This window comes from Cyprinus carpio, chromosome B14, assembly GCF_018340385.1.
Source record: "Cyprinus carpio isolate SPL01 chromosome B14, ASM1834038v1, whole genome shotgun sequence".
Classification (NCBI taxonomy): domain Eukaryota; kingdom Metazoa; phylum Chordata; class Actinopteri; order Cypriniformes; family Cyprinidae; genus Cyprinus; species Cyprinus carpio.
The window spans coordinates 10,507,242-10,520,018 of record NC_056610.1 but is presented as its reverse complement, the minus strand read 5'-3'; the positions used below and the strand labels follow the sequence as shown (position 1 = coordinate 10,520,018).

Sequence of the window (12,777 nt, the reverse complement as noted above, 5' to 3'; positions counted from 1 at the left end):
ATAATTTCCTTATTTTGGACATTGCATTGTATTAAAAAACCCCAGCTAAATTAATGTTAATGCAAATGTGTTGTTTATACATATGCAAATGTAAGGTATACAGTACATACTGCACTTTCTTTCAGAAAGACTTTGTAGTATGAACATACCGTCTTTTTTAACCCCCCCCCCCCCTTCTCTCTTGTTCCCGTCAGTGGCTCTCCTTCCTAATAATCTGTCTCCTTCAAGTCCTTCATTCCTCTATACTGCTTCTATTCACTCCTCTTTTCATTAGCCTGTCTCTCCATCCGTCCTGCTTCCCCTTTACCTCCTCCCCCACATGCATTTTGCAGTTTTTGAGTGTGTGTGTGTTTGTTTGTGTGCGTGTGTTATCTCTCTCGGTGTGGACTTTTGTGTGTGTGGTGTCTGAATAGGGAGTGCCTGTAAGTGGTTCGATGTCATTGATCGGCACCTGGTTGAGTAGAGTGCATCGTATGCCCCGTACAGGCCCCGTGTGACTTACGGCCTTCCCCGCGACCCCCCTCGCTGGGGCGTGAATCATGTTCTCCTGCCTGTCCGCATCCATCCATCGGCTCAGAGCCAAGGCTAATGGAGCTAATATCCTGCCACACCAGGATGGACTACGGGACAGAGGGAAATATGTGCAGTCTTTAAAAGCCTCTCTCTGGATCTATTTAAAGCGGAGAACAGATGCACTGCCAGTGTAGCACCTGATCAACATTATTGTCTTTCAGCCATGATTGGATAAATTCACAATCTCCCCCCTGTGGAGGAAGACATATGCTGTTATGGTCCACGAACAAACACACAGCCGCAACACTGCAGAAAACATTGGACTGTTCAAAAAATGTATTAGAAAACAAAGGTGTATGTAGATTTTGCCACTTTTTCATGTCTTGTCTGCATGCCTGTTTATGTTTGGCATGAAAACTCAAGTAAATGTGGTCTATCTATCTATCTATCTATCTATCTATCTATCTGTCTATCTATCTATCTATCTATCTATCTATCTATCTATCTTCAAATTGCAGTTTTATCTCCCAATTGCTACCTCAATTCGAATTCAATTGAAATTAACATTGATTGAATTTAAGATTTTGAATTCCAATTCTGAGTGGCACACAAGCTATCTATTTTTCTTTTTGTAACGCTTCACTGTGCACATTCAGTCTAAGTTTTTTAGTCTGAATTCTTAAGAAATCATTATTACACTACAAATGCTGGGTTCAGCTTGTTGGGTCATTTTGTTGTGTTGTTTTTAATTTTTAATAAATGATTTCTGAAGTGAAGCGATGCGCTTGTGTAAGAAAATATCCTGGGGTAATTTTCTTTTTTTGGGTGAACTATCCCTTTATATTTAAACATTATCCTACATTGTGTGTTCCCCAATGCTTAGAATTAATAGATTCAAACTAAATTTCTTTCTAGCGAACAAACTTCTCCAATATTACAAACTTCATCCTCAGAATTGACTGAGGTGCAAAGGGGGAATGGACCACTTTGTGTGTCTCACAGGAAACAGTTATAGGCTAGCAGCTCGATAGCACAAACACTGTCACTGCAGAGAAGAGGGCATATGCTTGAGACAGATGTAAGGTTGAATGTTATATCGTTCTGCTTTCCTCCATTTCCTGCTGGAGTGATGTGTGACCTTTAGAGATAGGCTATTGTGCTCTGAGACATCTCTCGTTCTCTCTTTATGCCCCTCTGTTCTCTCTCTCTTTGCTGTGCTGTGGCTGCATCCAAAAACTGAAAAATGCTGCCTTCGGAGGATGATTTCCAAGGTAGGCATGTCCGAATTCATTGTTAGCTTCAGTTCCTGTCTCCTGAAATGCCTTCATCTGGCCGATTTTTGAAAGCAACATAAATGTATCCTTCGCTGCTTTTGATATCCCACAATCCTGTGCGTTCCATTCCATGACAGTTAAGCTAAAAAATAAAGGTGGCATCTGAAAGTTGTGGTTGGTGGTCAGTTTGTGTGTAAATTTTGTGATCAAATGTTTTTGATCAACGTTTTCCACTTTTGATGTAATCTCTAACAAGAAATTAATATTGCAGTAATAAAGTATTCACTTAGTTATCACCAAAGCTCTCTATATTCTGCTGTAGATCATTAAACCGTTACTCTTCCTCAGAAGCCTGTCCGAAATCAGCTTCATGAGGTGCCTTCGTGCAAAAACGCTGCCTAAGTTTTCGGATGTAGCCTGGGCGTTTGTGTGTGCATGTTAATTAGTTAATTAGCTGGTTATGAAATGGCAGGCTCAGGTGGTTTGTTGTGTTTTGCTGTATAGTTCTATATCGGTCTATCCGGTGTCACCAAAGTTGTTTATGTTTTTTTTTTGAATGTTTTAATTGAATTCATATAATGAATCGGACATAAGGGTTAATAACTGAGATGAAAATAATGCATGTAGAACTGACGAACAACTGAGTCACTTCCTGGTTACTTTTTATGCTCTAGATCCTGGGAATAGCATTAGGCCTAATTGTTTATAATACGTTTTCATCATGATGAATATTGTATGTAGAGTTAAGTTTGTGTGCATAGTGTATACCGTTGCAAAAGCTTGCTGGTTTTTGAACAGACAGGCTTATGCAACAAAACTACATTACCCATGATTCTCAAGGGTAAGCGCCTAATGTACTTCCTTTGCTTTTAAATTTGTTGCAGTAGGGCTTAAAAATAGATGTGCTGAAGCAGTAGGAACTTCCAAGGAAGAGGAATTATCATATTTTTGGGTTATGTGCACATTAATGACCAAGCAAACTTATATTAACCGTTGAGAAACTATGATACCCGGGTTGTTGTGATGTTTAAGATGGTTGAAATCTCTTAAGTGGTGTTTTTTGAAGTTATTTTTATTTAAAGTGCTGCATATTAGTAATATTAAGATATTTTATGCAACAAAGCTTATTGTCTTCTAATGCAAAGCCAATGACTAATGTTTGACCAGTATATGTCATGCAAATTAATTATTTGTAAGATACTACAGTAATGGATCAAAAAAGGTTATCAAAGTTGTCCTAAGACAAGAACACATTTTGCTTTTAGGTTTTAGGACAAAATTGATGAAAGGTTTTGATCCACTTCAAATGTTGACTAGTGTATACAAACCAAATATTTTGTCGACTTCCAAACATTGTCAGGAAATAAAAAAAAAATGGTACAAAAGCTGTCACAAAAAGAACATAAAAACATGTATTTTTAAGGTACTGATATCCACCCTTTAGGGGTAAATAAGGTACAAAAGTGTACCTTTTGAAAGGATACCAGCACAGTGATAACCTTTGTACCTTTTTCTGAAGGTGTATTTATTTTTCGACATGAATGCATGACATGTTATAATAATAACTAAAGCAGAATCCTGTCAGGTGCATTTTTCTGCGCTGTGAGGAGCCAGGTTTACTGTGGATTGAAGTTAAAACTACACATCAGATAAGACGTGTAACTGGAGTAACTTTATGGCACTAGAACACTTTGTTGGCTCACTTTGACGTCACTAATTAGTACACAAGAGGAAAGAAACACTACGGCTTTGAGACTAATACACACACAAACACAAACTCAGGCATTATTTATGGATTTGAGAATAGTAAAAATACGGATTTGAGATTAGTAATTGTGCTAAGAAATACTGAGGTTTTGTTGGTGTAAGTTATATATCTATCTATCTATCTATCTATCTATCTATCTATCTATCTGTCTATCTGTGTGGTATTCAGTCCATACTGTGTTCAATACCGCATCCCACAATGCCGAGCTTCTCAAACTAAGGGAAGCAGAGACATTGGAAGAGGGGTGTGGATTTTTTATGGGTGTGAAATTATTTATTGTCATTAGGGAAAAGCGACGGTAAATACTTACACAGCATATCAGCAAATGTGTTCGGAATGTATAATTCCGATTTCCATAATTATTTAAAGACTTTACTGTAACAATAACATTGTTTTGGTCGGTTGCCATGGATTTCATCAGAATTGGTCCATTCTCCACGGACATGAGCGTTGCTGGCTGCTCTCTTGATCTGTGACTCGTGAGGGGAGTTGTTGTGATCGTGACCGTCTGCCAATATCTGCTCATAAAGTGCACAAAACATGACGTCAGTTCAAGTTTGAGAACCTGTGCCACAATGCAGTGTGCTTGATTATATTACAGAGATTCAATGTTTAACATCTCTTCTTTGACTCATTTTTAATCAAACTTACAAATTTCTCAAAATTGTATTTAAATGCAAAATAACTATGCTTATTTCCATGACAGGATACCTTTCAGTTTCACACAAATATAAGAAGAAAATCTGAAAAAATATTCACCCTCAGAAATTTAACATTACATCACTTGCTCACAAGTGGATCCTCTGCAGTGAATGGGTGCCGTCAGAATGAGAGTCCAAACAGCTGATAAAAACATCACAGTAATCCACAAATAATCCACACCACTCCAGTCCGTCAATTAACAACTTGTGAAGTAAAAACTGCATTGTTGTTAGTTTGTAAGAAACAAATTCAGATGTTTTTAATTTGCTAACAAATTGTTGCTTCAAACTAAAATATGAGTCTTTAATATGTTTGTTTTTTTTTTATGGAATTGATTCTATCATTGTTGTGTTTTTTTACTTCAAACCATCGATCAAGTGCCGTTTACAAGCGATGAATGATGAATTTTCATTTTTGAGCCATTTGTAAACCATTCTTGACTTTATTATTTGATTATAATTGGACACATTCTTATACTATATACTATATTATAATCAAAAGCAGAATGCAATCTTGAATTAACCAGTTTTAATCATGTACGTGATGTGATGTGACAACATTGTACCTTAATATTTATTGCATACTGCATGCAGCTTCACATACTGTTGTTAAAGATAGCATTTCTGTGAAGCATGCTGTTCTCCCTCTCTCTTTTTATATCTGACACTCTTAACTGTTTCTCTCTGTCTATCTCTGTCTGGCTCTTTGTCCGGGCAGACGATTGGATCATGGATTCCCAGTGTCTCTGGCTGCAGAGATCCTGATGGGATGTGCTGGTGTTTGCAGTACGCAGCTTGATTCTGCGTGACTCTGACACACTGCAGAATATCTGAACCCTCAGTGTGGCTGTGAGCCAGCGATGCCTGCGAGAAAATCCTCCCATCTGCCATGTGTATTTGGCAGCGTGTGTCTCACTCTGGTTTATATACAGAATGATACAGTGTTTTGTGGATTTGCAGGTGTGTTTGTGTGTTTGTGTGTGTGTGTGTGTGTGTGTGTGTGTGTGTGTGTGTGTGTGTGTGTGTGTGTGTGTGTGTGTGTGTGTGTGTGTGTGTGTGTGTCTGCAGTTTCAGTTCTGTTGCCATATTGGAGAAATATTTAGCAGTGCTGCGTACAGATAGAAACAGGAATAATTCTGATCCCCTGATGTTAAACGAGGAGTTCATCCACATTTCTATTATGATGCTTTAATCCTTAAGTGTCTATGGACGAAAGAAAGTCATACGTGTTTGGAACAACATGAGGGTGAATAAATGATGACAGAAACAGTTACTCTGAAGTTTGAAATATATATTTAATAACTTTTGAATGTTTAACAAAATTCTGTTGTCCAGGTTGGTAAATTGATTGTTTGATTTGCCTGTGCTCCACTTTTCCAATCTAGTTTATTCTTCTTTATATATATATATATATATATATATATATATATATATATATATATATATATATATATATATATATATATATATATATATATATATATATATGTTGGATGTTCTCAGAATGGTACATAATCTACTTTTTTGTGAAGAAGGTACATTGCAGTTTGTACATGATTTTACACTTTTTTCTTTATATATGAAATACCTTTATACCATATATTTCTATACTAGTTTTTTTTTGTTATTTTTTTAATTAGATTTTTTGTTTTCTGTCTTAATTTTCTTAACATAATTTTATTCAATTTATTAGTTTTTGTTGATTTTTTTAAATTAATTGTTGCTTTATGTATTTCTATTTAGCATTTAATTGTAATTTAATTTTAATTTTAATAATTTTAGTACTTCAGTTTAAAGTTTTTACATTTTAGTTTTTCATCTAATATTTATTTTCTCATTTTATTTATTCTTATTTAAATTTTAAGAGTTTTTGCAGCACACTACGTGTAATATTATATTCTAAAATGCAATGCACTCAACATTCCATGTGTACTGTGATTTTAAAGAGACTATATATAAGAATTTCCATGCATTAATTGTGTTTTTATTTCCAGTGTAAGCAGCTTGTAATGAAACTTAAAAAATGAGACCTTAACTGACTTCCTGGGTTGTCTATGAAAGACTGTAGGCTGGTTTTTAAGAAATCAGGATGTTTTTGTCAAATGTAAACTGGCTGCAACACATTGAATTAAACATAGTATTGATGTCATGTGACAGTAATGTAGCATACTACAGCTGAAGTGTTTATCATGCTGCATTCTGTTTCACATGCTATTTTTGAAAAATAGTGGGCAGTGTACAGTATCACTCAGAAAAAAGGTTCAAAATTGTTGCTAGTGTGGTGCCCTTTCGTAAGGTACTAATATGTGCTTTCAAAGTACTTGTATGTACCTTTAAGATACTAATACATACCATTTAGGGTTAAATAAAGTAATTTTGTACCTTAGAGTACCACCACGGTGACAGTTGGTTTCCTTTTTTCTATAGCGTGTACTGTGCAGTATACTTATATGCTAGCATTCTGAACACAGCCTTTGAGACGTTTTTCACAATGTGTATGATGCTCATCTCTGACTTCTGTGTGTGTTTGTGTGTTTGTCCGTATGTTTCTATAGTAACCACTACATTGTCTCCGGGCTCAAGTCATGCCAGGAAGTGCAATGAAACCGAGAAGACATACTGCGTTAACGGTGGAGACTGTTATTTCATACATGGTATAAATCAGCTGTCTTGCAAGTAAGTTAAACACATTCAGAATGCATTCATTTTATCTTATCTCACTTTTACAATACCTTAACCTTATATTCATGTCATTGTTTATGGGCTTATTTTTACTATACATTGGTTTGACATCATCAGACTCCAAATAGAGCTGTCAAATTAACATACTGTATTAATCTATATAAATTCATATTTAAAATAATGAAAAAAATTAAACACAGTTCACCTTTTACAGTTGCATAAGGTTTCTTCCTACCATCGACGCAGTCCTATTTTAATATTGCTTATATACTATTACTTATTAATATTTTTAATTAGTTTTCTTTTTTATATTTGTAATTATTTTAATTTTAGTTTAAGTTGTTATGTACTTTTATAATTGTATTTATTTATTTATTTATAGCGTAGCTTTAACTTATCTTTATTTCAGTTGTAGTCATTTTAGTAGGCCTACTTCATTTTAAACATATTTATTTAAATTAATTTCCAAATCCAGCATTTCTAGATTTTCATATCATATTTATATTTTATTTTAATTTAGCTTTGCTTCAGTTACAGAAAACTGCATCAGAGCAAATCAGTTACCAGATTCTGTAGTTGTGGCTGTTAACATGTTTATGAGTAATCCATGCTGATAAATAAAATATATAATTACAGTTAGTGCTGTTATGTGAATTCATTAGAATTTTATTCCATTTTCATTTTGCTTCCTTTCCATTCAAATTCAGCATAAAGTTATGCATTTTATTTGTTGCTTCAGTTCAAATTTGGGAATTTAAAAGAAATTCCATTCATTTTTAAAGGGCATCCAGTGCTACAATGTATTGGCTCATGAAACTGTGTAAGTTCAGTTTTGTTGGGACTTTGCTGGGAAAAAAAGTGAGCTTGGACTCTTGAGCTTTAATTGCCAGAGAAATGACAGTGTGTCTGAGGGTCTGGAGGAAGGGGACAGGGTTTGCCGTGTCGCCTGTCAGCTCTGTCGATGTATACAGCCGCGTTATCAATAGTACGCTGACTTACTGCTCCCCTGTGATACCACGGACACAATGCTCTGTTCTTATCAGCCATTTTGGACAGGGCAGTGCAGATTTACGGTGTATGCGCCAATTTTTTAAAGGAAGAGAAACAAACCCATTAAAGCTGTTTAAAGCTCAAATCCTTTGGGGAGATGTCATCTTTTAACGGTGACTTGTCGAGTCAATCTCTTTAATTTACAGAACAGAGCGTCTGAAGCGGCTATAAGGGTTAATAGCCCTCAGGGAAGCATGGACTGATTTGAAAATAGTGTGTGTTGCTCTTGGCTTTCTTGACACAGTGATTCACTTATATGCCTGAGAGTTTATCTTCAACAGCACTGAAGCTTTACTTCACAGTACAGGTGGGCGGTATGACCAAAATCCTTTAGCACAGTATAAGATGTTTTATATCATGGTAACAGTATTTCATGGTGGAAATTCAGTATGTAAAATACTTTAATAATGAATAATACTTCATCTCATTTGATTGTATGTGTGTTTTGTTATTGTGTGTGACGTATACTGTGTGTGTGTGTGTTTTTGTGTGTGTATATAATATATATATATATATATATATATAGTATTGTGTGTGTTTGTGTGTTTTTATATTTTTTTATATTTCAGTTAAATATATTGAATATTTTAATTATATATGCATAAAATATAAACAGTAAACATCATAAGGTATATGACTTAAAAACAAAAATAACAGAAAGGGAAAAATTCTGTATGGCATTGATGATATAGAAAACAAAACAAAAATGTACAAAAGATATTTCTTAGTCTAGATTTAATTTAATTGATTTATAAAGCTGGTATATCTTTAAAGTCTCTTTTTTATTTCAAGTGTGTTGAATACTGTTATTATACAGCCTGATTTTAATATAAACTGGTATTATTTGATATTTTATAAAGTTTGATTTTTTTTTTATTAGTAAATGAATGAATTATGAATTATGAATATGACATGAGGGCAGGATTATAATTGTTTAAATGGATTAACCTTTCTTTGGATTAATAGTGAAGTCAAAAAGTGCATTTTCCCACATCAAATAAAGGTTTTAAACAAGGAATGTTTTCATTAACAAATTTAGCACAAATATATATCGACCACAGTATAAAATGTTTAGCAAAATCTCTACCGTTTGGCACATTTTTACCATTGTACAGAATATATATCATACCTCCCAGCTCTATTTCAGAGACATTACTCTAACATGTCATCTCAGTTTGTGTGTGTGTGTGTGTGTGTGTGTGTGTTACTGTAGCTCCTGAGGCAAATGAAATGCAGCCTGTCCCAATGACCTCTACAGTAAATTCTGCAGACAGACTGAACGGTGAATTCCCCTGCAAATCTGAACTCTAAAATACCCTCAGTATATAAATAATGAAAACCTGTGACTAGACGAAAGCTTTTGGCACCATTATGAAGCTTTTAGGGACTTTATTTTGCTCCTGTTTGTCCTAGGACATTCTCCTCATTAACGTGAGGTCTTATAGATGATCACAGAAGTGGAACTGATTGGCATTTTATGGGGAAGTAAAGATGTAAAGCTTCAGATTAGGTTTCATTATGTACACCTAGGTCCAAATACTCTGGGGCCACTGTAGATCAAACATAATGAAACCAATTAAAATGATTAAAAATATAAACCCCACTGTATTTATATAGTATAGGCTCATGTTGAGAAAGAAGGATAACTATAAAGATAACTTTAATGATAGCTATTTTAGCGTGAGCACCAATACGCAATATTGTTTTGTTTATTATAAGAACATGCTGCAGTTTTGTTTTCTGTCAAACTTTAAATGCTTGAGCTCTTTAAAGCAGGATGGATTCTGATTGGTTTTCATTGTTTTTATCATTCATCAGCTGGAAAACAGTACCTTTAAAAGTGATTCCAATAATATTGTTCCTCTGTGCTGTTATCTTATAGTTGTGGTGGTTCTTTTACATTCTGAAGGGTTTTTGTAAAACATTATTATTGTCATAATTATAGTTATTGTCTTTGGTGTTACTTATAAACATCTATTTGTCAAATGTTGCAGCTAATCCACTTCATTTGTGAAAAAATATGCAAATACAGGAGAAGCAGAAAGTGTCTGACTTCATGTCTCTCGTTTCAACTCCTCCTGATTGTAAGTGGCAAATTTCACCAAACCGTTAAATCCGACTGAAGTCAAACACACCTATTGAGTATGAGAAATATAAAAATATGAAAGTGCATGTCACATATTATCATATCATCATATTATTGAGAATTCAATGCCTATTATCCAGGCATAACTTGAAAGGAATGGACTGATTTGACCAATAATTTGTGATGACAATAAATATGATAATTTAATAGATTTCAAAAGATTTCAGATTTCATACACTGAAAAAAAATCACTCAAAAACTACACTCTTAAAAATAAAGGTGCTTAAAAGGTTCTTCACAGCGATGCCATAGAAGAACCATTTTTGGTTCCACAAAGGACCATTCAGTCAAAGGTTCTTTAAAGAACCATCTCTTTCTTCCCTTTTTATAATCTCAAGAACCTTCTTCTTCTTTTGTGAAACAGAAAGGTTCTTCAGATGTTAAAGCTTCTTTATGTAACCATTTAGGCAAAAAAAAGGTTCTTCTATGGCATCGTGAAGCACCTTTATTTTTAAGAGTGTACCAGTAAATTTTTACAAATAATTACAAAGGAATAGCAAGTAACATTTAACATGAAATTTCATAGGAAGACTGAAATAATCTGTTTTATTTACAACTTCAAATTAAAAAATATATATATTTAAATACTTCAAAGACTTCAAATATTGAATTTTTTTAAATTAAATATAAATCTAAGAAATAGATTTAAAATAATAAAGAAGTAAAAAAATAAGTAATTTTTATTCAGATTTAAACAAGCATACTTTTGTGTGTACAAATGTCTCCAGTAAGACAAAAAAAAAAAAAAAAAAAAAAAAAGGTCTTAATATTTGATTGTGGTCCAATGGAGGACAATGGAGTTTTTGAGGCGGGTAAGCGCCCCCTTGAGGAATTTCCATCTAATTGAACCGTCTGAATGAATCAGTTCTGTATCATTAAAATGAATCGGGCTCCCCACAATGCCTATATTTTTTTAGACCCATCCTAAAAATGGCATGAAATGACATGGACCCTCTTTCCTCAGGTTCAAACGCATCCAACATGACCGCAGGCTGTGACATCACAGCGATGACATCATCAGGTGGAACAGCTCGCTGGGTTGTTCTCTGTTGTTCTAACCGCATGTTTCTCTGCTCTCGTCTCTCTCTCTCTCTCTCTCTTTTCCTCCTCATGTCTCTCTCTCCACTACCCCTTCCCTCTCGTTCCTTCCTTCTCCCTCTGCGGGTTTGTTTCCCTCCATCAGGTGTCCAAATGACTATACCGGTGAACGCTGTCAAACCTCCGTTATGGCCGGTTTCTACAGTATGTCCATTTCTTCTTCCTGTCTGTTTGTCTGTCTGTCTGCTCTGAAGCTGCATGCTGGCTATGATGTGCGCGTGCATGTACATGTCTGCCTCTGTTTGTCCATTCAGAGTTTTTATATTGTTTTTTTTTAAGTAGAAATTCATGGATGTGAACTGTGTGTATTGATATATTATTAAAAAGAGATTTTTTTCCCCCAAAGTATAATGGAAACTGGAGAAGAGTTTAAATATAGTGCAAATGATACATTAGACTATAAAGCATGTTAACATATAGATTATGTTCCCATAGAACAGAGTTAGATTAATAAATGAATTAGTCCATTGGATTCATGACATGTTTGACAGGCATTCATTTATATCATTTAAAGGATTGTTCTGGGTTCAATACAAGTTAAGCTCAATGATAGCATCTGTGTCCACAGATATTTATGTTAGGCCAAAAATTGCATGGACTATAAAAATACTGAAAATACTGCACTTGTGTTTAAAAAAACAAGACTAAACAATAATACTGTGTTATATTATATATATATATATATACACACAATAGACTCCCATTCAAATGTTTGATGTTGGTAAGATGTTTTAATATATTTGAAAGTCAGTAATGCTCAGCAAGGCTGGAATTATTTGTAAAAATAAATAAATAAATAAACACAGGAAAACAGTAATATTATGAAATATTATTAAAATTTTAAATGTGTTTTCTATTTTTAAAATCTTAATTTATTCTTGAGTTTCCGGCAACATTACTCCAGTTTTCAGTGTCACATGATCCTGTGACTAATTAATTAATGTGATGATTTGCTGCTCAAGAAAGAAAACAGTGCTGTTTAATATTTTTGTAGAAATCATGATACAGTTTCTTCATGAGTCTTTGATGAATAGAAAGATTAAAAAGCAGCATTTATTTGATATATATATATATATATATATGTATATATGTATATATATATATATATATATATATATAATGTTATATATATATATATATAGTATATATATATATATATATATATATATATATATATATATATATATATATATATATATATATTACATCATACAAACTTTCTGTCATATATTTTGTATGGAAGATGTACAATATAGACTGTTCGGTAGATTTTCTCACTACTGTGTATCTTGACATTGATTGTTCTGCAGACAAAACAAAAATGTATGATTATTCCGCATACGAAATTGTATGTTTTATATGTAATCTATTCAGTGGTTCTGCACATATATCTGCTCTCAAATCCTCCACAATAGCATTATAAGTGCGTTACTGCAAGCGTAATTTCAGCTCATTTTAACGATGAGAAAATCCACAGATACTGTTGGTTGTATTGAACCTGGAACATTTCTATCAAGTTCTGGTTGTTAAGTAATATTGATGCTG

The 12,777-nt window shown here is 33.8% G+C and overlaps 1 protein-coding gene across 3 annotated transcripts in view; it reads left to right on the top strand.

Annotated features, from left to right (window-relative positions):
- The window catches only part of LOC109070412 (pro-neuregulin-2, membrane-bound isoform-like), a 69,603-nt gene that overhangs the window by 42,150 nt on the left and 14,676 nt on the right, over nucleotides 1-12,777 (top strand). For all 3 annotated transcript variants that reach the window (XM_042738027.1, XM_042738028.1, XM_042738029.1), the window contains exons 4-5: nucleotides 6,812-6,932; nucleotides 11,318-11,376. In XM_042738027.1, the coding sequence (XP_042593961.1) occupies nucleotides 6,812-6,932; nucleotides 11,318-11,376 (180 nt within the window). The remainder of the gene's footprint in view (nucleotides 1-6,811; nucleotides 6,933-11,317; nucleotides 11,377-12,777) is intronic.